Source organism: Lathamus discolor, chromosome 3 (genome assembly GCF_037157495.1).
Source record: "Lathamus discolor isolate bLatDis1 chromosome 3, bLatDis1.hap1, whole genome shotgun sequence".
NCBI lineage: Eukaryota > Metazoa > Chordata > Aves > Psittaciformes > Psittacidae > Lathamus > Lathamus discolor.
In genome coordinates, this window is record NC_088886.1 from 28645683 (window position 1) to 28672275 (window position 26593).

The window sequence follows — 26593 nt, forward strand, 5'->3', positions numbered from 1 at the left end:
GAGTTTGAGTCATACTGTCAGTTCACTCTTCATCAAACATTGTTTAATAACAAAGTTGTTAATACTGCTTATAAAACAACATGCTCTGAAACATTAGCTTAGAAAGTGGGATTTTGAAGTTCTAGTGCTAGATCATCAAACTGTTTTACCAGAGTGAAATCTTGTATGTTACAGTCCTTTTATAAACATAAGATATGTGAAATTTGTGTTGCAGCAAGTTTTGATCTGCTGCAGCCAGTCTCTCATTTGTAAGACTGAAGTTCAGAGCAGCTCAGGTTGGTGCTGGAATGAACGTGATTGAGAGGAGGCAGAACTGTCCAAGCTGTGTAGCGGTTCTTTTGGCACTGAGGCAGACTGGTATAGGCTGGAGTTAGAAGGTTTAAAATGTGAAGTATTCATGCGTGAACCAGTGTCTTGGATATTTTGGGACTTGGACAACTGTTCTTTCTTAAAAATACATGTTTTAATGTGGCTTTGGAGCAGTGTCTTTGAAGTGTTGGCAAGTATTGTCTTTGGCTGTTGGCTTTACCACGCATTTAGCTTCTCATCCTTTGATTTCAAGCCTTACATGGCCTTCTTACATAGGCTTCTGGATTACTAGCCCCAAAATGCTCTGGTCTGTCCAAATGCTTAGTCATTGTTCCTTGTAGCTTGTTGGTCAGAGAGGAATAAAAATCGTAAGTCTCAACTGATTTCAGGATGGCTGCAGTATGATTATAAACATGTAAAGTGTGCAGTATTGAGTGTGCAGCTGTTTTTAGATGTGAAAGTTAGGGAGACAGAAAGCAGCTTTCATGTTAAAAAGGAAGAAAGTCCTGGGAACAGTGATTATGAATTCTTGAGCTTCCTGATAGCCTCACAGTTAGATGCAGAGCTTTTCAAAATCTCTAATTGAAAAGGAAGGTTAAAAGAAGAAAATTTGTATCAAAATACTTCCCATTTTTGAAATGTAGCCAAATAGTCATTTTGATGCTCTTCAATTTGCAGTAATTGTTCAACCTTACAACAGGGTACTTGGGAGATTCTGAAAATATTGACATATTTATAATGGAATTACACTGCAGATGGATTTTTCTTTTCTCTGACCCATGTTTTAAATACTGTATTTAAGTACTGTCAACTGTTCACATAAGTATAGTTCTATTGTTAGTTTTCAAGTAAATAGTTTTTTAAATGCACTGGGTGATTTTATGGTCATTCTTTTTGCTTCCCCACACAAAAGAAGGGAGTTGGTTTTTCTTTCCCCTTTTTTCTTTCTAGGGGTTTATTATGCAAATGATCTTTCTGTTCAAATACAGGGCCATAAAGATGAACTCTTTTTATTTAAACTAAACTCCATGCCTAGACAAGTTCAGTTTTTGGTGTATGTCAGCATAGAAGTAGATGTATAGCTTAACTTTGTCATCCCTCCTCTTACTTTTTTGCTATTTTATGTTTATTTGAAAATTAAGATAGCTCAGGATAATCGTCGGTTGCTATTATACAAAGTCCCATGCACACATACAGCACTGCATTAATAATAATAACAACAACAGTAATGAGTCATTTGGAAAGAAGTGTTTCCTGAAAGAGGAATTTCAGAGGGAGCGACAACTTGAGAGCAATACCAGAGCGAAAATGACCTGCAATTTAGTTATGATGGGGTGAAGCAATTAGCTTCCTGAAATTTGTTCTTCCTTGTATATTGTATAGTAATTATTGCTGCAGCTCTCCCTGAGGCATCCAGTGCCAGTAGGACAGTTGAGCCATTGTGAAATGCCATCTGCAGTGGATCAGACAAGTCCCATTGTCTCTTTTACTGTAGCTATCTGCAGCAGTTGCCAGACTTGACATCTGTGATGGCTGTACTGCTGAATTGCGTCGTTTCTAAGCCCAGAAGTTGAGAACTGCATGGCTTTTTGGTTATGTGTTTTGTTACACTAGGCACATGTCTGATGCCTTTGTCTAGTCAAAGTCAGGCTCTGTAGATGAAAACTGTACTTCTATACTATATTACAAAGCATTTGAAATACTGTTGAGATTGGTAGTTTTTTAGGTCAGTTATTATGATACAGGAGATAATTATGTAATACATTCTGTGCACTTTTTTGTAGAAGTATATTCTGAATTTTTAGTAATTTTGCATGTAATTTATTTTTTAGTAATTTATACTTTTGAAAAAGTTTGTGGGGCAGTGTTTTATCAGTGAAAACATGAGAAAATGAAAGCTTGAGTTGTTAAACACTGAAATAAGATGCCACTTTGCAGTTTTCTTTGTCATAATTTCTGCTTAGGAAATGTTTAAAGTATGGATCTCTTGGATCAGATTAGCTCTTAAAATGCTAGGCAGTGGCAGGTGGACACGTTTGAAGTATGTTTGCAGCTGTGAGTACATGCCCTCTTGTTCTAAGTGGCAAATGCACTATGATGCTTTCTAATATGCTGAGCTTCTGAACACGCTGCAACTGCTTAGTAGCTCATTCTGCTTTGGTTCTGCAGTAGCTGAGAAGTTTTTAGTGGTGTTTATATTACAGTAACCAAAACTGTGTGTTTAACAGCCATGAGGAACTCTATTCCGGTCGTCCGTATGGAGCGCTTGATTCTGGCTTCAATAGTGTGGACAGCGGAGACAAAAGATGGTCAGGGAATGAAGTAAGTTGCAGCTTTATTTTTGTTTGGTACAGTATTGTATAGGAAAGAAAACTGTTAAGTGTACATCTGGAAGCATATTCAATATGTAATGTATAGGCTAGTGTGCAGGTGCCTTTGAGCCAAAAATATTTGTTGTTTTATTGGAGAAAAACAACTGTTATTTTACATGGGACAAGCACAAAGTTGGAAATAATAAGAGAAATGTATAAAACACCGCATGACAGATTAATTTACTGGAGTACAAAACATGAGAAAAATGGGAGGCCTCATTTTAAAAAGCTCATAACTGTATCATATTACAATGTTGAGTCAACTACGATTACTTATGAGGAGTTGTTTCAATAAAATAAATCTGAACATGAAAATCAAGCTTCCAAAATCAGATGGAAATTTTTTCTTCTTTCTTTGAAGCTTGTTTCAAATGTTAAAATCTATTTGCCATTTAGAAGCAGGAAAATGGTGTCTCTTAGCAAGGAGACTGTCAATTGCTTTTCCCAGGGAAAAGCTCCCTTTTTCTCCTGGGACAACTAGAAAAGGCAGTAGCCAACACCTTAAGAGCTTCAGTGACATATACTCTGTACACCTGCTTGCACTTCTGGCTTGGTTTTTGGGAGGGTTCTAGGAGTTTCCATCCTGGAATGTTTTCAAGCACTTAAAGATATTAAAAAAAAAAAAAAAAAACAAAACCAAAAAACCCCACCTGTTTTGGGGTTTGGCTTTTTTGTTTGGTTTTTGTTTGTTTGTTTTATTGTTGTTGGTTTTGGTGGGGTTTTTTTGTTTTGGTTGGGATTTTTTGGGGTTGGGGTTTTTTTGTTTGGGTTTTTTTTTTGTTTGCCTTTTTTTAAAAAGGGCAAGAGGAGGGCCAGGAGGATGATCAGGGGACTGGAGCACCTCCCGTATGAAGATAGGCTGAGGAAGTTGGGGCTGTTCAGCCTGGAGAAGAGAAGGCTGTGTGGAGACCTCATAGCAGCCTTCCAGTATCTGAAGGGGATCCCTACTATAGGGATGCTGGAGAGTGACTCTTCATTAGGAACTGTAGTGACAGGACAAGGGGTAACGGGTTAAAACTTAAACAGGGGAAGTTTAGACTGGGTATAAGGAGGAAGTTCTTTCCTGTTAGGGTGGTGAGGCACTGGAATGGGTTGCCCAGGGAGGCTGTGAATGCTCCATCCCTGGCAGTGTTCAAGGCCAGGTTGGACAAAGCCTTGGGTGGGATGGTTTAGTGTGAGGTGTCGCTGCCCATGGCTGGGGGGGTTGGAACTAGATGATCTTGAGGTCCTTTCCAACCCTAACTGTTCTATGATTCTATATGGTTAAAAAAATCCTTGCACTACAGCTATGTTTTGTAGGTGCCATTCAGGACAGTTGAAGTAAAAACACAAATTGAGAAGTAACAGTTGCAAGATGGTGTTTCTGAAGAAAAGTGTTTCTTGACTTCACTGTTTGTTTTCTGAAGCCAACAGATGAATTCTCGGATCTCCCTTTGCGTGTGGCAGAGATCACTAAAGAACAGAGGCTGCGAAGAGAAAGTCAATATCAAGAAAACCGAGGGAGCACAGTTGTAACTAATGGTGGAGGTAAACAGTGATTTTGGGTAATGGTATTTATTGTCATCATTATGAAAGCTCCAAGATATTTGCTATGAATACTAGGTTGTCTAAAGAGGAAAGAAAATAAAAAATTGAGGTGTAATTGTATACAACCACTGCTGTGTAAACAGAAAACCACTTGTATTAAGGTTGCTATGAGGTAAAATCAAATAGAATCAGAATTAGGATTGTGTCAGCTTCTGCTTATGTGCTGTGTAAAGTCTTCAATTGCTTCGGACAGTGTTTTGCTGCTTGAGCTACTGGGGAAAATTTACAACAGGAGTAAATGGTCAGTGCTTTGTGCTGACTGCTGTCAGAACGGGGTGAGCAGTTTTGTCAGCAAATGTCAGATTTCCAAGTAGCAAAAGTGCCTCATTCAGCAGTCTCAGGTTTTAATCCAAACACACAAGGCATCCATGAGGGAATGGTATTTCTTAGTGATACTGCTTTTTTGCACCTTCTCAATTGGTTGCTCTGCAGTCTTACAGTAGCACCCTCATATTTGTTAAAGAGGTGACAGCATTTTACATGTTTCTTGATCTCTGCAGTCCTTCTCCATTTTAACTTCCAATAATCTGCTGCTACCACTGTCTTGTTTTGATTGTATCTCTCAGTTTTAGCATTCTTCCAGGTTTTGGTGTTTTTTGGGGGTTTTTTTTGGGTGGGGGTCCCAGTCATTCCGTCTTCTCCATTTTCCTACACTACTTATTATTAGATCTCATCCCATATATCTTGATTACTTTTATTTCTTTCTTAGCTGCTCCCTGCTTTCCATTTCCCCTAATGGTTACAATTCATATTCCCTATCCGAGTGGCATACTTCCCAACTACTTTTAACCTTCTGTGCCCAGCTCCCACTTTTTCTTCTCTCTTCTTTCCTCCTTGTCATCTTTTGCCATCTTCTTTTCTTGGTCTTACTCTTCTCCACAGTACTTTGGGGGTTTTGCCATCTGCTAGAAATACCTGCATTATTTTGGTTGACTCACACTCTTTTACATGATGACAGACAATAAATATCAATTCAAACGCTTAGATTCTGTCAAAGTTAGAAGAATTGAAGACATGGCATCATGAGAAGCTCTGGGCAGCCTTAACAGCAGGTAGCACTGCCAGCTCTGCCTCCAAGGCTAACTTTATTTTGTTCTTTTGAGTTTTGTACACCAGGGATTTCAAAATGTCTCACTAGTCTTTTAAGATGGAGCAGGGTCAGTTCATGATTAGGAGTATTTGAGAGGGGCACAAGCCGTAGCACATAGCTGTCAGTGATCCAGGAGATGCTTTCCAGTTTTGTGTTTCTAACACAGGCACTAGTGTCTTTCACCTTTTACTGTAGTGTTATTATTCTTTAATAAGCGAGGCTAGAAAGAAGGGCTTTTTTGGTTTAGTTTATTTGTTGGGGATTTGAAACTGTGATGGAGCCTTAATGAAGCCAAAGTATATAGGAATGCTGTTCTGGAGGGTTGTAGTAGCAGAGGAGGTGGCTTTGGCAGTAACAGTTGCTAGATTGTGTGGTGAGGCAAAGAGAAGTCTGTTTCAGACAAGCAGCAAAGGGGCGGGGGAGTAGAAAAAGAATGTGTGCAAGAGAGTTCGGAGCAAGTTTGGGGAGAGTTTTAAGAGAAAGCAAGCTCTAGTGCTCAGAAAGGGAGCTCATGTCTTTTGCTGCATCCCCAGCACAGTATTTTTCACCAGGGTAGTTTGCTCAATGTCATTACTTTCAGGATCCCTGGGCAGAATGTGTAAAAGCAGTGACAAGTGAAAAAATTGCCCTACATAATATCACCCACACGAGGGAAAATCAATACTAGCCAAGCTGTGCTGTTTCTTGCTCTCATTTCAGTGGTTCCTAATCCCTTTTCCATTCCTCCTTTTAAAATAAAACTGTAGATGATTTTATGTTGGTTTATAAGGATTTTGTTGCTTTCTGTGTTGTCCTTCGTTATTTCCACACATACTTCCTATGTTTATTGGATTTGTGTCTAGATAACAGACACGCTGCCTTCTGTGTTCTTGTTGTTGTAGTAAAATTGGTAGAAGTATGTCATATCCATTCTCATTTTTGTGACAGAGATGAATGAGAACCAAGAAAAATGGTTAAAAGTGTACACAAATCATTGTACACTCTTGGTGTTAGCTGACAGATTCTGATAGATAGTTTTGGGTATTGAAAAAAAATCACTACTTACTTTACTTTTTCAGTCACTGCAAAAGTATGTGCCACCATAAAACTACATGCTCCATACATGTTTCTCATTGCTCTTTAAAAAGCATAAATTTTCTCATTATTTCAAAATTTGATGTTTAACAAATGTTAGTGGACTTGGCAAAGTCCAAGAGCTTTTAGGCTGAGTTTTCCCAGACAGAAGAAAAACAGTAGGGCTTTAGTTCCTGGCATTGCTTTTTTGTTGGCATTTTTCCCCTCTCCTGTTGCTTATCTAATTGTGGGTGTTTTCTTTGTGTATGTATGTCAAGTGGAACATGATCTCGATCAGATCGACTATATTGACAGCTGTGCCACAGAAGAGGAGGAGGAAGAGGTGAGGCAACCCAAGTGCATGGACTCAGACAGCCTCAGCTCACAATTCATGGCATATATTGACCAGCGGCGAATCTCTAATGAGGTGGTGCTTTTACTTAAATTAATTAAATTCATATGCCCCAGGAAAGCCTCTGTGATGGTATTAATGCTTCTTGTCCTCAGAGGTTTTCTTAAGGTTGTTTGTTTATTTGCTTGCTTTTATTTATTTAAATAATAAAATCTGATCTGGAGGAAGAGCACAGTGTTGGGCTTTGTGGAAGGTCAGAGCTGGAGTTTTAAGCTGCTCCAAAGTGCCTTTTGGGATATGTGGAATAAGTCCAATGCAGCCATACTGTTTTTCTGTCATGTGGATTCATGGAATCATAGAATGGTTTGGGTTGGTAGGGTCCTTAAAGATCATCTAGTTCCAGCCCTCCTGCCATGGGCAGCAACACCTTCCACTAGGCTTGCTTCTTGCAAGCTTATGCTTTAGGCATATGTGAAGTGTTTTTTACAAAGGAGTGCTGTCTTCAAAAAACATGCAAGTTGATGCTTCCAGATGGTAATTTATGAGATCTAGAAAACTGTGAACATTTACTTGGTAGTACTGAATATATACTGGCTTTCTCAATGTTGATTGTTACCAGCATAAACATTTAATACAGGAATTTTGCAACTCCATTAATTTGGCTGTTCAAGTTGATTGTACGTTACTTGCCAGTAAACTGTGTCTTGAGCATCCAATTTAAGTTTAGACTAACTTAAATATTCAGACTTTTCAGAAAGACTACTCTTTGCAGAAGACGATTTCTTTCTCACTTTACTGTTGAGGAAAGCTCTGAACCACAGATACGGATTTGGTTGTGTATGGTCGCCTTTCTGGACAAAACACAGCATCTGTAGCTTTAGATAAACCTGGCACAAAACTGTTCTCAGTCAGTGAAAGTATACAGGTGAATGAACAGTAAGTAAAATTATTGCTAGATAGGTTCAGAAGTTCTCCAGCCACCTTTTTAGAAATGTCTAGAAACAGCTGTGAGCAACTCTGAGCACTGCCCTGCTTTCTCTCACAGAAAAAAACTACAACTAATAATAATAGTAATTTTTAAAAAAGGGCAAACTTAGCATATACTATCCTAATAGCAGCCTGTTTTATTGATTGCTTACTCTATCCAAATGACGTCCTGGCGCAGACAAGGGCAGTGATTCCAGTAAGGTTTCTTTAGCTCATGTCTTTTACTGCTTTTTAGCTGCACAAGAATTGGTGCACACTATAATGAAATTCACTGGAATTGCTTTAAAATTGTATGAATTGCCAAAACTGGGAAGTGCCTCTGTTCCAGTTGTAGCAGTCCCTGCTGTGAAACACATAGAGAAAACTGTTCCCTGTAAGTCATTTGGATGGTACATCTCTGGAGACTGTCCTCAGAAATCTAACCAATAGGAACAGATTTTCAGCATTCATGTAGGAGTCTGGTCCCCAGTGCCCGCTTTATATTGCTGTTTGCTGTGTTCAAAATCAGTGAGAGAGATACGAAAGGCACGCTCATTTTGCAAATCTCATAAATCCAGTATCAGATCAGATACATAAATCCAGTATCAAGTGACAAAAACTGATGTCACTTGAAGCATAGACATAAAAGCAAAACTCAGAAAAAGCAACCATTGGCAATGCAACCCAAGGACTCCTTGCTGTGGATAGAGAAAAGGCATTGTTAATATCAAAAAGCTGTTCATATTTTTTCATAAAAATTTGTTTGTCATCATAAAAGACCGTCAGCTATTGTATCCTGTATTTCTGAGAATCCAGACTGCATTGCTGTACACTGGGATATATGTTTTTCGGGCTTAATGCTACATTTCTTCTAAGTGACATGAATTATTTTCTACCTACATGTACTTTTCTGCACAATTCTTAATAGTGGAGGTTTTTAAACTCTTGAATTCATTTAAAATCATCTAAACTGGAGGAAAAAATAAAAGTGAGCTTGCCTAGCTGGAAATTAACATCCCTGAGTTGTGATTTGTGGTTCTTTGTCAAGTATTTTGAATACCAGTAATTACAGATGTTGCTCTACAAAGAGTTTCTTTGACATTAATGTACAGTTTTCTGAATAACTTGCTAACTTAGTCCTTGTTATTTTGCTTAGGGCTCACCAGTAAAGCCTGTATCCATCAGAGAATTTCAGAGAACAGAGGATACAAGACGATACTTACATCAAAACAGGTAAGAATATGTGGTAACAGTAATTCTATCCAGAGTTTTATGATGAATGCAGAGTGCATATTTACTGAATGTGTGTTAAAAATGGCACTGTTCTCTGATGCTTCACCAGAAACATGCATTGCACTTGACTTGTAAATTGTTGCTCCAGATTAGGAATTTGTATTCTAATAATGGCAGTGACCAAAAGGCACATCTGTTCTGCACCAGTGCTCAGCTTTGAATCAGTTGGTTAAAGAAGTCTGCCATATTAAAGTGTATACTTTTAAACTGATTTAGTATCTGCATTTCATGATTTAATTTGTGCTTCAGTTAAATAGCTGACTTTGATTAAATAGCTGGCTGTGTTACATAAAGGACAGAAGGGATAAACAAACTTGTATTGCAGGTTTAGGGGAAGCACAAAGAGAGTTACTATGCAGCATCCAATGTGCTACCTGGTTGACTCTTGGTAGCTGTAGTACTGTAGGGTTTTAGTTTAATTTAAAATGTGCTTTTATGTGTCATAATCATGAGCTTACATGAGGGGAGGAAGGGATAGGATGGGAGTCAATGCTGAAAACAGGTTGCTTAGTTTAATAAAGCAGACTTTATGAATGATGTTCGTACTCTAATGATGGCTTGTTGGAGGGAATGCTTATCTGTTAAAAACTGGTCAGAGTTGAACAGGTAATATAAATAAGGTGGTTAGGTTTAGGAAAAGACATTTGGGTGTCTAGTTAAGAGAACAGAAGGTAAGCAAATGTTTAGTTTCTTGCCAATGGAGCTTGAATAAAAATTGTTGGAACCCTTTGTATTTCAGTATTCTGTGGGGTGAATGTGAATGTGCAAGGACACAGCAGAATGCCAGCTCAGTTGTACTAGGAATGTTAAGAACTGCTAGCTATAATTATGTCATTACTTACGCTGTCAGTGGAAATTAATTTTTAATGGCGTACTAAAACAGCATTGAAAGAGAAAATGAAATCAAGAATAGTGTATGCATTTTTCCAGAGTCATGGCAACATTTTAATAAGCATTTTGATATGTCAGCAGATGTGCAGGTAAGGTGGCTGTATTGATTCAAAGGAGGGTAACTCCTTCAGCATGTATCAGCATTCCTTATCCTGTAGTGTCTACAGGTAAGGCATAAAATAATATAGCAGTCTGATATGTCCTCCCCAAATAAAGTGAGTGCTCTTGGTTTGAAAGACTGATTTTGTTGTTTGTTTGTTTACTTTCCTATTTGTACATTTTTGTCCAACATGGAAATATTTAGACTTTACAAACACTGGATTCTGTGATGCATCTGAAGGAAGTACAGGAAGGCTCATTAGCTAGGAGAGAGCTGCTGTTTACGTAGACATATTTTAAAGATAAAGGAAATTGTGTTTCAGGATGGTATCCAGTGTTTTCAAAATTTAACTTAAGGATGGCAGCAGATCTTCATGCAGAAGTAGTTAATCTACGATCTAGATGAATTGTAGTTTATTCATATTATGCCGCAGCAGAGTGAAATTCTCAACAAGGGACTAAAACCAGGTCATACTGTTAATGTGTTCAAAGTTGTGTAAAAACAGCCATATGACAATGAGTAATTTTTTGTGTTTTAAGCTTGTATTAGACAAATATTTCATTTGTGGCCACCACAAGCTGTAAACTGCTTCCACAATAATTCTGTACAAATTCCTTGGCAGGCAGCCTCTTTGTTTTTCCTTCAGCATGCTGGAGCCATTAAAACTCTTAGAGTTGGATATAAGGCAGACTCCATCTCAAGAGTACTTACATTAGTTTATTCAACTCAGTAACTACAGTTTGTGTCTCTCGACAGACTGTGGTGCATTTCTGATGCAACAAAGCTCTGTGTACTCTGCCCTGAATACGTTTCTTGGCACTCAGTTGAATCCAGTCCCGTCCATTTGAAACAGCACAGTAATGGATTTGTCGTGTGAATCAGTGCTAATTTAAGTAACAGAGGAGACCTGTAGCATAGGGGTCTCCCACATCTCTTAAGATTGTCCATGCAGAATAGGTAATAAGTCTACACACATGCTGCAGGACTGACATTTTTTGGAAATCAGCAAATGTGTCTGTTCCACAGTTGCCCCAGGAGTGAAGCTTGCAGAGTTGAGGCTGTCAAGAGTAAGCTACTAGATTTCCATCAACTTTCTAGGCAGCAGCATGGCAGGGAAGGTGCTGTAGACTGTGGGCCTTGGGGAATTGCTGCAGTGCTAGCAACTGCCTTCTAGCAAAGAACTGACTGCAAGTTTTTCTTTTATTGTTGATACGATGGATAAGACACAGATCAGTTTTGTTTACCTGGTGACTTTGATGGGTTGATTCACAGACAGTTAGGAAGTCATTACTTGATTGGTAAAGTGAGCAGGTTCTGAAAATATCAGAGGGTGCTAATGTTTAAAACTGTTCTTTTCGGAGCACAAAAAGGCCTACAATAACCAGAATATAGTCTTAAAAGAAAGATTCTATCTTTGTGTGTTTTGAAATCGCTGTTAATTAAGCAAGGTGTGTTTATTTAATTATGAGCTGCGGTGGCTGTGATCTGACTACATATCACAAAATGGTTTCTTTAGTCATCATCAGCTTTGTGGTTATCTGAAGCTAATTGTCTATGCCATTACTCTTGGAAAAACTGTAATCTAGAAAATCTATTTGGAAAGCTGTAATCTAGAGAGGAATTAATCTGAGTAGTTTCTAAGCTTTAGTGGCCAATCCCCCTTCCACCCGGTGTTTACCTGCAAGGATACTGATAAATTACAAAGACCTGAAACTCTAAATCTGATGCAGGACAGAGAGCATCACCAAGTACTAAGTAGTTATAGGAACAGGACAGAGAGGTAGGGAAAAGAAACATATAGTTTCTACTGACTAATTTTGTTCCACACATACACCCCTCTTCCCCCAATAACTACAGTAGCCAGTTGGTCCTCTAAACAAAGATCGTCTGATAAGGTCCCGGACTGGTTACTTAATCAGCTCGTAGATAATCAGTATGAAGTACTGAATATCTCTGTGTAACAGGCCAAGCGTACAAGCCAATTGGTACATCTTTAGCTGTAGAAAAATTCCGGAGGAGAGCTAGAAATGACTGTTCAAAATCTGTCATGCACAGTGAGTTAAATTGTTATCACAGCAGTTGGTTTTACAGCTTTGCTTAGTAAACAGTTACTCTTCTGATTTGATGAGATACTTGTGTGTCGCTGACAACTCATGCATGAAAATTTGTTTAAGATAAAAAGTATACTTACTCTGTTTTTCTGTTTGTCAGACCCCCAGCTGATTCACCTTACTTTCTATCAAGTCACCACAGCCAGGTAACACATTGAACTCTACCTACTACTTTATTCTTTTGGATGAGTTTGATGCAAAACCAAACTCATGTTAGCCATAAGACATGAAATGTTTCTCCATCTGTTTTATGCTGTGTAGCTGTGTCTTTACAGCCTGGTGCACTGTTTTGTTCCAGGTGCCTAATACAGATCCTGAGCTGCACCGCAGGCACATAGAGCGTACCCGTCGGGAGGCTCAGCTAGCAGCGCTTCAGTATGAGGAAGAGAGGATGAGAACAAAACAGATTCAGAGAGAAGCTGTCCTTGACTTTGTTAAGGTACCTCCTTTTAGTACCTACTTGATACTTTATCATTTCCGAATCCCTGAATGAAAATGAATTGCCAAGATCATAATACTTGTACATTACACTTTTGGGCATGCATGCTATTTATAAAGAAAATGGAGAAATAGTTCTTAAGTCCATTTAGTGTTGGTGCTGTAGCTTAACATAAAACTAGAACTGGAGAGGAAGGCAGAAGAGATCTGCGCATGTATGGTTTTTGCAAAGAGCTGTATTTTTACATAGTCCACCTCATTCCCTCAATTTATCATTCGTATAGAAGTGACAAGGTTGGTAAAAGAAGGCATAGAGGCCATTTAATTTTGAATACAAATTTGGCAGAAAGAAAGCAATCATACACACAAGTTGACGTTGGCTGATCTATTTTGGTGCTTTATGGTGTGTAAGTTAGTTACTTCCAGGTAATGCACAGGTACAAATTTATGGTACCTCAGATCCTCCATGGATACCGCATCTTTACGTTCTCTTTCACTGTAGTCAGTATGAAGTAGTCTGCTGCTTAACATGCAAATTTGTTTATATGTTGGTTAAATTTATTTTACTGTTTACTGCTCTCGTGACCTACCCAAATCTTGCTATTACAAATCTAGTACTTTGGGCTTAGGGTGGTCTGCAGAAGGAAAAGAATGTTTTATTGCATTTATGTAATGTGTAAATTTAGTCTAGAAAAAGGTTTTTAGCTGCCGGAAAGTAGGCTTTTCATTAACACCAACTAAGCTCAGGCCTCTGGCAGTGGTTTTTAGAAAAGCTGTTTTTATTAAAGATTCAGCTCAGGCTTTCAGTTAAGGACATTAAATGTTTAGGATGCATTTTGTTCATTGATGAGCCTTTTGGGGTTTTTGGTTTTGGTTAGGTTTTTTTCTTCTGTTGTCTTTGTTATGCATGAGCACTTTATTCTCAGCCGTTAAATTCCTCCCTTGGGTTATATTTTGTATTTATTACACATCTTTAATATGCAAAAGCAACTTTAATTTTGTTTGTTTTCACATGGAATAAAGGCTGGTTTTTTACTGATGGCATCAGTGAAGCTTCAGCTCAGTGGAAACTTGCAATTTTCCCAGTGCACGTCTCATTTAAAAACTTAAGACTTGTTGTTTTTTAAAACACTTCTAAATTACACTGTTTTGTTCTGAGCTTCTGTTTCTCTGTCACATTCTTTTAAATTGTCATTCATTTTTCCTTTATAGCAAAAAGCATCCTTAAGTCCTCAGAAGCAAAGTCCTCTGGATAGTGAGGTAAGAGTCCAATAGGAGTATTACAAGGGACGTCAGCACCTCAGTTCTTAGCGCTCTCCATCAGAGGTATTTTTCTGATGATGGAGAACTCTTCATGACTGGGTTATAGCAGTTCTTTTGACACTTCATATTAATCCTTGGAATGGCTTTTTTTTTGCTTATGGGACCATCCTAGTATTTGCTTTTTTTCATGTAAATGCCTGTCCAAGTGTTTTGTTTTATTGTTTCTTGCATGTTTTCTATGTCACATTTCATATTTCATTGTAAGTTGCTCCTTGCGAGCCCTACAGTTTACTTTCTAACAGGAGTATTGAGACAAATTACTGTGTTGTAGTCATCCTTCATTGATCAGTTTTCTCCCAGTTTCCTGCCATTAGATCAACAGTTATGCCAAAAAGCTTAAGCATTAGACTTTTGAGGGCTATCAGAAAAATAAATAATTTTTTTAAAGTTTTATTCTTGTGTAGTTTCACAATCAAAACCAGTAAGTCAGCGGGGAACACAAATCATACAAGGCTTAGTCTTCTAGAGCTGAGCCAATAACATCTGTTCACTCTCTGCATCAGACTTCTACATGTTCCACTGCTTGCCATCCCCGCTTTCCTCCAGAGGACAGTAATTCACTTGGCAGTGTTAATCAGATCAAAACTTTTAATAATATAGTGAGTATAAATAGTTCTTCAGCAGCATTTTCCAACTAACTTTTTTGTTAGAAAATTACCGAAACATGGGGTAATTGAAATAGTTTTTGCTCCTTTGCTTTCTTAATGTTCTTCTGTTCTTAATTTATTCTTTTAAAGGGTCCTTTGTTCTACCACAGTAAGAACTGTGAATCCATATTAGCTATATTTACTTGAGACAACACAGAAAGCAGAGTAATTGATTCCATAAGTAATACAAATACACTGTAATTCCTGGGTTATGTGGCTGTATATTACTGCAGAGTTACATATACTTTATGGATTTTAAAAAAGCCTCACAATGCTATAAACAAGCAGTACATGTTCCAAAATGTCTGTCTGTTCACATACCATGTGTTTCTGACATTCTGTGTGTTTCTGATATTACTCCATCTCTCCCAACTCCCAGTGTCCTTTTCCATCCAGAAGGTCTCAGCATACTGATGATAGTGCCTTGTTAGTGGTAAGATCCTGCACGTAATGGCCTTTTTATGTGGCAGATTCTAGAGCATAGAAATAACAACATGTTATGATTTTCTCAGCCGAACTATTTTAGAGCTAATCTAAATAGCATAAAACATGACCATCTTCTTCGAAAAGTAGCTTACCTGTGAACTTTAATATTATATTGATATTTGTACTGGCAGCCATTTGTTAGTAATATAGTGATGTTTTCCCACAAAATAATTAAAACTTATCTTTTGCTGACAGCAGAAGAAAATTGCTGATAGAACAATAATAAAGAACAGCTTCTACAATTAAAAATTAAACTCTAGTCATCCTGGTTTGATTTCTTCTCCGTTTAGCTTGCTTCCCCATTGATGTGCTCTGCAGTATCAAGTAAGCAATTTTAATGCTTCAGACACAGCCTTCTGCTTTAACTTGTCTGCATCCTGCACACAATGATTAGAAATACTTAGTATCTTGACAAGGAAAAACTGCTTTACATATGCTACAAATCACGAAATATTCCCCATACCTTTTTAATATTTATTGATTGAGATGTCTTTAAAATAATCTATTATGAACACTTAGCAAAAATAAAAGCATTTATGTACCTAATTCATGTTTTATGCTATTTCTCCCTTTATGGCATCTTAGCAATGTAGCATAATAAAGAATATAATTAATGCCATAATCCATGTCTATAAAAGAAAAAAGCGCCTGATTTGCCTGCTGTTGCATGACTGCATGCCTGGGATTTATTTTCTTCATTCATGTGCTTCCATTATCAGCCTAAATTTTCTTTAGGCAGTGGTTTCAGTTAGAGTATCTTTCTCTAGAACACGTTGCTCAATATATTTACTATCTCTTTATTCAGACATTTTTGTTTTCCTGCTTTCAAACAGTCGGCACTGTGTGGGAAAGAAAGCAAGCTTGTAATATCAGAGAGAGGTGTAGTGATCATGCATGTGCCTGTTGAGAGAAATCACAATCAATTAGCATATAAAAATGTGCTTTCATATTTAGATAATAAGAAACAGAAGAATAGCAGTGGTCTGGTTTAAGTGTTAAGAATCTGTTGTCAGTGAATTAATCTTTGGAATGTATTTTAAAGATATCTTTAGGGACTATTTGATTGTGTGACTCCATGACTTTTGTTGTAAATTAATATGTGGAGTTTTACATTATGTGACTTGGACTTTTCAGGAATTAATTTGAGACTGTCTTCCATTGCTGTTTGTTTCTTTTGTATTTCAACCAAGTTACATCCTTGCACTTCACAGATAAGTGGCCAGGCTGGTAGGGAAAGATCGAACCAGATTTCCAAGCAGTCATTTCTCTGTTCATTTTTTTCTTTTGATTCCTTGCTCTTTTCAGCAGCACTGAACTGTAATAGTGTATGAAATACTCAGTTTTCTAAACTGCTGAAGTATCATCTGCAGCTCTGTTTTGTAGTGGAAATAAATACACAGTGTGTCTAATGATGACATATGCCAAGGCAGCTGTTTCTGGCAATTATTATAAACTGGAACATTAAGCCCATGCAAGCTCATGAATTTGTAGCAGTTTTGTTTCGACAAATGTATTCTGTATGGTAAAAACCTGTTCAAAACCAAGGAAATGTTCATTAGATTGCTTATGACCTCTGTCATAAGAGTTGAAAACACTTCTGCTTTTTTCTATTCTGTTGTATGTCATTTGACATTCTCCCTGCCCTTACGGATTTGAAACTTAGCTGGGTCTAATTTCTGAGGATGGTTTTTTTCCTCCACCAAAGTATTTGACACCAAAGTTCTGTTTGCTAATGGCAGTTTTCAGCACTCATTTTTCATTTATATAGTTTCCTCGCCATCTTTTTTTCTCTCTCCATAAAGACTGCATGCAGTAGTGTGAACTTGACTGTACCAAACATTAGGACATTGAAACTTGCAGATAAGTTAGTTAAAAAAAAAAAATTAGTTCTGCTGTTTTTTCCACTGATGGCTCTTGCTTTGTAGTGTGGGAATAACACTTCATGGCAAAAGGAGAGAATATTACACAGAAGTACAGTAAAAGTTCTTTTGTTCAGCACTTCCCTTGTTACATCAGAGCTCTCCAAACTGAGCAGTTGCTTTTCTTTTCCCCCAAACAATGTTTTCGGCTCAGATGTAAGGAAAAGATTAAAAAAGTAGTAGTCTAATATGTAGTTAGAATGTAAGTGAGCTTTCTTTTATTTTACCTCTTCTGTCTTCTGGTTTTGTTACTGCTTTCGCAAAAATATTTCTTGCAACCAAAACCTAAGGTGTGAATTTCCTTTTTTAAATCTTACATCGTGTTTCTTGTTGTCTTTCATCACTAATTAAATTAAAATGTATTCACATTGCACAGGTTGCTCTGATTGTCTCCTTCTGTTTGTAAGCATTTTCAGGACAGTCTGTTTGAACCCACACAAAACTACCCATACTTTTCTATAAGTGTTAATAGTTGAGTTGTATGTTTGTTCTACATACCTGTGATTAGAAGTGGAGTTTGGCTGTAGTAGTTCATTGCACACTGTGGGTGCTTTCTTTTGTTGACTGGTGATAGCTAGACTAACTAAAATGTTGCTGAAGAAAAGTAATCACTGGTCTCTGGTGCTGTATACTTCAAAGTTTTGTATTAGTCCTGTCCTGGCTGCTGTTCTCACAAGAGTAGTCCTAATCATTACAATTGAGATTACTTGTTGTGACAGGATCAAGGCTTCAGATTTGGCTAGTGGTTTCAGGTTTGATTGGTTATGGATCTCATTTTTCCCCAAATACCTTGTTTCCTCCCATACCTTCTCTTACAAGGTGAATACTGTGGAAGGAAAAATAGCCCAAAACATCCTCTCAAAGTGCTGCACAATTTCTCTGTTGTGAAGCCTGTGACATACTTGATAAGCGTCAGGCAGCTGGTGTGACCTCTTCCTTTCATAACCTTTGTATCATTGCTGCCTTGTGCTCTGTTTTCTTGTTGTGGTCTCAAGCATTGCCTGAGACCATCATGTTGCTGTTAGCACATGGGATTTCTGAAACACTTTAACACTTTAAGGCTTTTAGGCACCAGCGTGTTACAAATAATAATAGTATGGGTAAAGTAAGCCTGACTTGACTTATGGTAGCTCCTACCCTGGAGTTTTCTCTTAGACCATTGGCATCCATTTGTGTTTTCAGAAGTTTAATAATCAAATTCTCTAAAAATATCCTTATTTGGTTCGAGCAGAGTTCTGGTTGGGCTCTGCTTTGGCAGTCCCTGTATCTACAGTTGTTTCTGGCACAGGGAGATTTCTCTGACTTCAGTGCTAGACCTAGAGGCCAAGTGCAGCATGTGCAGTAAGGTGTTGTAAGTCTGAATTCCAGCACCTTGGTTCCTTTCATGTTGCGGCTGCCTTTTCTTACAGTTGTTCTTTGCCTCACTTCCTCCTTTCTTTCCTCTCTTTCTTTTCTTGCTGTCCCTGGCAGAATGGCTTTGAGCCTCTCTTTGTGTTTGAGATTGACAGTAACACCAATACCATTAAAAGAAGGCCAGGGACTCGCAAACAGGTGAAGAGCATGCAGTGTGTTGCTGTTGTGATTGTCCTACCCTGTCCTGTGCTGTGTTACCCTTCCCTTCCCCCACTGCTGGATACATGGATTTGTGATGAGTTCTCGTTAGTCTGCATCAAGGTTGCCTTGGTCTTTTCGTATAGGAATAAACAGTTATGTTAATGTTACAGACCACCTACTTCTGTTTTATTTTACTGTTCTCATATAATAGCTGATGTTTTGCTTAAGTCAAGTGATATTTTGAAATTCTTACAAAAAAAAAAAAACAAACAAAAACAAACAAGAAAAGTTTTGCTCTGCGCTGCTGTGGAGAAAGAGTCTGAGAATCAGCTGTTAAGTCTGCATAAGGCCTAAAGATGTTTGTATTTAAGGCTTGCCCTGAGCATAACCCCACCTCCTAGTCCTTCCTGGCTGTGCTGTTCTGAAGTGGCAGAGTAGCTGCAAATCATTTCAAATACTAACACTCTCAAGTGTGTCGTTCACATCCATAGAGTCTCTAGGTGTCATTTGGTGTTCTTTTCCTGTGCTGAACTGCCACTTTCCTATTTGAATGCTGTTTCAGAAAGTATAGTTTCATTCTTGAGCCATTTAGTCCTCAAATGTTTGGTTGTGCTTTCAATAAGGCATGGAATTTGGCCTTCTAGGTCCATCTGTCAGTGATAGATTGGGATGCTAGAGCTCCTGTTCCATAAACATGAGAAGTTGTTTACTTGGTTGGGTTTAAGATTGTCTATAATTGAAATCTGACTGTGCTTTATTTGTGGCAGCACTGTGAATCTTCACACTGATAATCTTCCACCCATGGAATCTTACTTACTTTGTGTGTAGTTCACAAGGATCAGCATTAGGTGTTTGTGGCAAACACAAAGTGTATATTCCTAACCTGGTGAGATGTGGGTTTCTCTGATTTTTACCAAGCTGGCAGGAAAATAACTAACTAAAAATGCACAACAAATTTCAAATACTAAAAAAAAAATGCTTTTTTTCTGAATAGTGGCTCAGAATGAATTGTTTAGGGTAAAATTTCCTTTTGGCTGATGGCATAGGGAATAGATTAGGTGTTATTTAAGAAGCTTTTGCCTCACTGTTCTTAGTAACTCACTATTCTACTAGTTCTGCTTTTGATGTCACTGTGTGGTGTGTAAAGAAACATCACATCTCCCGAGCTTACAAGCCAAAAAGTTCAGGAGGATAGGAAGGCCTTACCTGCAGTTCAGCAAGTACGTATTTGTTGCCTGTTGAGTATTTCTGAGAATGTGATCATGCTCATCTCTTGTTTTTTACCTTGTCTGCTGCATTCCACCGTTGTGTGTGACCTATCAGCCATTTGCTGACACTGCTACTGCCTTCTCTTTCTCTCTGCATTCAGTCACTTTCAGGGTTGAATCAAGAAAGCCATGCTACTACCCTGCCTAATGCCTCTACCTTCAGTCCTGTCAAGGTATCTCTTGCTATTATCATTCACCAACAAAAAACCCTTGGATCCACACATCTGTTTTAACAGGTGTTAGTCTGTCAGCTTCTAATCAAAAGTTCAGGTAGGGTATGAATCCGATTTACCTGATTAAACTGTAGTAGATATTACCTCATCTTAGCTTTAGGCTGTGTCTACAGGAGGCCTAAGCTTTATGAAAGCATGGTAACCAGTCTCTGCTCTGAGGGGTCCTTGGTTGTCTTTGATGTTGCTTTTTCTTTTGTGCTTGACTAAGTTGAGTTCATCAAAAGTACTCTTTCTGTATTCTTCACCAGCTTACTCCTGAATACAGACACACTGTATTTCTTTCTCCTCTGTGAAAACTGCTGTACTGAATGCATTAATCACAAGAAATCAATCTGTCCAGGCACTGTAATAAAACACAGGGTGTTTCACTGTGGAGAGTGATGTTAAGTAAATACCAGGTTTGCCTTAGCAAAGGAAAAAATGTGTCCTTATCGGTGCTGCTGTAGTGCAAGTTTTGCATCTTATTTAATGATCTCCTTTTCTGTGTCCCCTTTGCAAAGAATACTTTAAAAGTCTTGGTTTGAAGGAAGAGTAAACGAAGATCCATCATTGCATTGTCAGTACTGTTTCATCATTCTTTCTCCTTAGAAAAAAGCAAATGTGTCATTTCTGCAAAAGACAAAACTTTGTCCCTTTCTGCAGAGATGAGACTTGGGGAACAGCGTACTGTGGTTTTTCACATTTCTGGGTTTTGTTGGGGTTCTTTGGTTTGGGGTTTTCTTCTGAAATGCATTTAGATGGATGGAGCCTTTTTTAAAAACACAGAAAAATTAAAATGTAGTCACAGCCTTTCCAGATTAGGACCATTTATATTCTGCTCTCTTTATCCACAGAGTGATGACAGATCTACGATCTCCCCTGGCTCACCTACCACTCAGACAGGTAACAGGGAAAGGAACACAAATTTCTGAAAAAGGATCAAAATGCCTGCTTTGCTTATTTGTACTGTGAAGAGATGGGAGCATTTGTTCCCAGCTCTGTATGTGGCACTGCTGCTAGGGAATTTACCTAGTTATTTGGGTCTCCTTAGAAACCCATGAGGGAAGAGACAACAGGGGTGAAGCATGTCCCTAGGCAGAGCGTAGGGTTTGGCTGCTTTAGGCCCTCATACAGACCTAAAGCAGATGCATTCAGCACCAGCCAGAACAGTTGGTGGTATTGGTATGTGGAATGTGCTTTGCATGCAAGTGTCCTTGGAAGTGCCTTTTCCTGCTCTGTGCTTTTACCATGCATGGCTGTAATTTATTTTGTCATTATAATATTAAAATGTTTGTTTTGTTCCTTTAATTACCACATTGCTGAACCCATTTCCTATTTAAATTCTAACCGTTTCCTTCTTCCTCCATTCCTGTGCCTTTCCCCATTTGTTTAGTCCACCTTTCCCCTCCATATCCTGGCCATGCAGCCCCGCCTTCCTATAGAAACCCTGCCCTGCGACCAGAGAGTTTCCTTTACCAAGCAGCTGTCAGGGATGAAGCAAAGAAAGGTAGGTTAAATAGCCCAGAAATCAGCTAGCTTTGCTACCCTGTATTAACATCCGCATTTACTGAGGTTTTGTAGTGTTCTGTTACTTTAGGTCATTACCATGAAACGACTGTTTGACTTTCATTTCTAGACACGTGGCATTACATACTTTTTGAATAAGAAATTTCTTATTTAGAGCTGTCAAATATTCTTTTGCCATATTTGTAGAAATGTGGGGATTTGTTCTTCCTGGTCTGTGCTTACACCCAAGAGATACCAAGGAAATGCCACAAGAGTCTTCAGCAGCTGATGAAGGCAGCTTGATAAATTTAGCATTGCGCAGTCACGCATAATAAAGTTGCAATTTCTGTAGAAAAACTGAACGGTTTCAACATACTTCATCCATCAGAACTTTGCTCTCTCTGCGAATTACTGTTACCCAACAGAAAGAACAGAATCTAAACAAAAAGGGAAATGTGTTAAAGAATGCCTCATTTAGATTAGGAGATCATTAGTTTGATTCATAATAAAATGAAAGAAACAGGTTGTGAAAGAGAATGTACTGTAGCCTTTCTGGAACCTTGTGTGTGCATGTATAGTACAGCAGTGAAGGACAATCAGCCAAACCATGCTTAGTGATTTCTCTTTCCTTCATGCTGCTTTTTTAGGTGTTGTTTCATCTTCTACCTGTGCCTTGTCTCCTGCTAATGATGCTGCAGACCCTAGAGTAAGACAGAACTCCAAACAGCGAGAGGAGGAGCTGGAGCTAATAGAGCAGCTACGCAAGGTAGGTGCTGCCCAGAGCCAGTATGTGTGGGCATCTTAGTAAATGCATTGTGCACAGCCTGTTAAATCTGTCGTTGTGTTTTGGATCAGTTTCACTGAACCACTGTGGTGCACAATTGACCAAAATGAAATGGTGTTGTACAGTTTAAGTGGTTCTTTCAGATGGATGCAGTGATGGTTTTTGTGATGGATAAAGTCAGCTTCAATTTCTGTAAAATAAAGACTTCTGCTTCTGGGTGTGTGGTGATCTCTGCTTTTAAAATGAATGTGTGCTTTCTTCTCTATCAGCCCTCACATTTGTTAGGGTGAAGCCTTCACACTTCACTGGAAAGTTACCTCACTGTTCCTTTTAATCTGTTTTAAACTCCCCTTTGCTGTAAATCCCAGAAAAGCTGGTGGTGTGCAGACTACTGCCAGTCATGCTTACAGTATGGTTTCCTTCTGTGCTCTGGGTCCACCTTTTGATTCATGCTTTATCCTTAGTTAAGTGCCGAACATCAGAGGCACAAATATTCGTTATACTTGTGCTTTTTGTCTGTTCAGGGCCACCACACTTGTGGCTTATACCAGGGTGCAGTGACACTGCACATACATAAATATTGAAAATGCCACATAGCATTAAGGTACTGCTCTGCTTTACCCCAGACTTGTTTCTGGAGAGCATGAAGAGATTCCTTGACACGTCAATTTTTTGAACTTTCCCAAGAAATAAGAATTCCTACTTTTTAAGGCTATAAGCATCCCAGATGGACAGAGAGAATTCTTTCTGTTTGTAACATTTAAAGTCAGGACAATCTCTCTAAAAGGAGAAAGTTATCTTAAAGCAAAACAAAACTTGGTGCTGTTTGCAGAGCCTCTCTTCTGTTATCTCAGAATGTCTGTCTTGTTCTGTTTGCCAGATATGCTTAAATCTTTCTGAATACTTGAAGTAGATACAGCATAACAACTCAGTGAAATTCACACAATGTTTGAAATAAGATTAAAAGGCTGAACAGAATTTGTATTCGTTCCCTTACACAAATGCTAACTATTTATGTCAGGTAGTTCAGGTTTTTATTTGAAGGCAAAAATGTTGTCTTGACTTCTGTTAACTGTGCTGTCTTCCAGCCCACAATGACAATGATTTTCACTTCCCTTGACAGAACCTTTATCTGAGACTATGTGAGATCAGGAATACTATTTCTAGACCCTGATTTCCATTATTTTTGAATAATGGTTGTATTAGTCCCTCCTGCTATACAGTGAAAACTGTTCATCATTGAACTCAATTGCTCCCAGATTATGGTCAGCTCTGGGCCACAGCAGTGTGCAGAGCTTTCCTTGATGTTATTCAGAAGGCCGTTTGGAAATGTCGTGGGGACAGACAGAGTTGTAGTGCAAGCACTCTGCCTCATATAAAATGTTCTGTAGAATGAAACAGCTGGAGGAAACCAGCTCTTACTTTTTGTGTGTCCATGTTCATCTTTCTGCAGAATATAGAATCACGGTTGAAAGTGTCGTTACCCAGTGATCTTGGAGCAGCTCTCACTGATGGTGTTGTTCTGTGCCATTTAGCTAATCACGTGCGTCCCCGATCTGTTCCCAGCATTCACGTCCCCTCACCTGCTGTTGTAAGTATGTAATAATGAAAGTATTTTATAGGTATACAAAATAACATCCAACAAAGTCCCATAACCTAGACACGTGCTAAATTCAGCATTCTCCTCTGTGAATGTACATGACAAACAATAACCATCTGTTCTGTCTAAAAAAGGTCTATAGCATCATTAAAAGAAACTATATTTGGGTTTGCTTCACTTAAATGAAGTTACTTCTAACATAGATTATAAGAAAATGTTAACATTTTCAAGTCCTCCACCCATCAACTTGAAAATTAGTGAAATAAGAGTCAGTTCAGCATGAAAACTGATACAGGATATTTCAAAAGATCAAAAGGTCTGAGAAGTTAAGAAAAACAGATAGTAGGGAAATAGAACATTCTCTACCACTTTTAGGATCCCACTACATAAGACAGTAAAAACAGGCAGAGAAATCAAGTTGATTCCTGTGTCCACTTCACAGCACTACAAATTCCTCTGCTTAGGAATTTCAGCAGAGCACACTCAAGCTACTAGGTGAACAGCATCTCCTGGAACAAAACAAATCCAGTCATACCTTTGTGATAATAGTCCCCAGATACAACCTTTTTTCCTGTTGAGAGCAAGGAAGGAAATGCAGACACACTGCAAACAGAGAAGTTTGAAAATGTCTGAAGTTGTTTCTCTGGCCCTGCCTATCTGCAGTGCTTTGGGAAAGCAGTGACAGTAATAGATTTTTGTATGCAGGTCACTGTGTATCATGTAGGGAAAGCACAGAATTAGAGAAAGGTCAAGAACTGGGAAGTAGCAGCAGATCATTTACCTAATCTGTATTTGTGGAAGTTAGAAAGTTCAGTGAAAATACTTATAGTCAGCTACGTAAAAGTATTAGGAACACTCAGAGTGCTTATTATGCACCTTTAGAAATTGTTCCTGTGGGAAGAAGTTGAAACATGCCTGTTGGGTTTGCTTTTCCCTATTTTGGAGTCTGTCATTGTGTTGGCTGGAATTTGAACTGGCACTTACAGGGCTGCCTACTATATCATTGTGGTTCCTTTTGGACTTAATGTGAACAAGCAGATGTCTTCATTACTTTGAGAACGATTGAACTGGACATGCCAGCATTTTAGGCAGATTGTGGAATCGTTAAGAGAAAAGGCATACAGCCGCTATTCAGAAGACTTACGTCATTGAGAGTATCTCTTCAATGGCCTGGTTTTATGTGCTGTTGAATATTCTGTGTTAGGAATTAAATCATGGCTTTGTCATACTAATCCCAAGGAAGAGGCAGCCGTTAGCTGCATGGCTCCAGGAGCCGAAGAGGCATCATGTCATTACTCAGTTACAATGTAATCTTTGTATTCCCTTCATCTTTTGGGGTGAAAGAAGTCAGCACTAGCCTTTAACCTGCTTTCTTGATGGGGAAGTGTGGCACATTGAGGGGATAGAGCAGAATCCCTGCCATTTGCGGAAAAGGATTGAACCCACAGAGGCTGCTGCCTGCTGCTCTGTAGACTCTGGGTAGTTTTTTCAAAGGAGCAGGAAGCTTGTGTCTCTTTGACCAGAAAAGAGTAAACTTCACGAATAGAAACGAGACAGAGGCTGTGCCACGGTCTGTATGTATAGAGGTGTGCAAGCTAACTGTAGAAAAAAGCTTGCTTGAAAAAATGCTGGTGAGTGCAGTTCGAACAGCTACATCAAACACGTCTGCAAGAGGCTTACAAGCAGCAAGCTTTTCAGTTCCACTTTTCTCCCGTTATGTTCTGGTTACAGCTAACAGCCTGCCTTTTTTTTTAATCTGTTATTTGAAACACGCTTTGATATTTGTGTGTTTCTGTACTGTAGTCATCCAGAACAGACTCCAGATTGCTTCATACCATGAAATTGCTCTGAAATCACAGCATGGAAGCCATGCATGTGTTTCATTCAAAGTATATTTTTAAAATTGCTATACTGTGGTCACTAAGGGTGTTGGCCAGGTTCATAACCCCTTGTATCTAAATCGTGCACAGCTTAAAATTGTCTTTTTTTAAAAAACATCCAGAATTCATAAATTAGCTTTTCATAAAATGGCTTTGAAATTCTAAAGAAAAGCAAACTTAAACAGAGCCTGCTTTGAATTAGACAAGCTTAGGTCAGTGCAGTAAGTTTTTGGCAAAGAGATTTTTTAGGAGTTTTATTTAAATAAAAAATTAAGATCTTTTTAAATCCTGCCAGTGACGAACACTGCACCTGCCTCCTTCTTTGCAGCCTAAACTTACGATGGCAAAATGCAGACGAAACGTGGAGAATTTCTTGGAAGCTTGCAGGAGGATTGGAGTGCCTCAGGTATGTATTTCTGCTGTCCTGATATCATGTTTCAGGTGCAGTTTTGTATGATGCTTCAGAAAATAAAACCTTCTTTGAAAGATTGGATGAAAACAAAATTATTAAAAGCTTAGAAGCTTCAGGTATAAGCTTTGTCTTGTGGTATAGATCAGACTTAGCTTGCATAATCTTCCAGAGCTAAATGATGTCAGATTTAGTATATCAGAGGTCTTACTCACTTACTGCTGTCCCTCAAATTCATAATAGCTGATGCAGTTCAAGTCTGCCTTTAGAACTGCAAGGTGTTTCTAATTACAGTTACATCTTCTCAAGATTAGATATTTGACAGCTTAAAGGTGGGATAAAATTTGAATGATGCTTTGCATGTTTTATTTTTCCCAAAGCTTTTCATATTCCTCCAGAATAATTCTCTTACACAAATACCTTTACTGTCTGACCAACAGGTC

The 26593-nt window shown here is 38.5% G+C and overlaps 1 protein-coding gene across 13 annotated transcripts in view; it reads left to right on the top strand.

Moving 5' to 3' along the window:
• The window catches only part of LRCH3 (leucine rich repeats and calponin homology domain containing 3), a 66002-nt gene that overhangs the window by 34344 nt on the left and 5065 nt on the right, over nucleotides 1–26593 (top strand). For 4 of the 13 annotated variants that reach the window (XM_065674328.1, XM_065674332.1, XM_065674326.1 and 1 more), the window contains exons 7-19: nucleotides 2538–2631; nucleotides 4088–4208; nucleotides 6690–6838; nucleotides 8886–8962; nucleotides 12225–12270; nucleotides 12423–12563; nucleotides 13775–13822; nucleotides 14912–14965; nucleotides 20826–20874; nucleotides 21365–21478; nucleotides 22125–22243; nucleotides 23715–23852; nucleotides 26070–26147. In XM_065674328.1, coding sequence (XP_065530400.1) covers nucleotides 2538–2631; nucleotides 4088–4208; nucleotides 6690–6838; nucleotides 8886–8962; nucleotides 12225–12270; nucleotides 12423–12563; nucleotides 13775–13822; nucleotides 14912–14965; nucleotides 20826–20874; nucleotides 21365–21478; nucleotides 22125–22243; nucleotides 23715–23852; nucleotides 26070–26147 — 1228 coding nt within the window. Of the gene's footprint in view, nucleotides 1–2537; nucleotides 2632–4087; nucleotides 4209–6689; nucleotides 6839–8885; nucleotides 8963–12224; nucleotides 12271–12422; nucleotides 12564–13774; nucleotides 13823–14911; nucleotides 14966–18407; nucleotides 18489–19860; nucleotides 19933–20825; nucleotides 20875–21364; nucleotides 21479–22124; nucleotides 22244–23714; nucleotides 23853–26069; nucleotides 26148–26593 lie in introns of all 13 variants that reach the window. The other 9 variants (XM_065674338.1, XM_065674337.1, XM_065674334.1 and 6 more) reach the window with 7 other exon arrangements.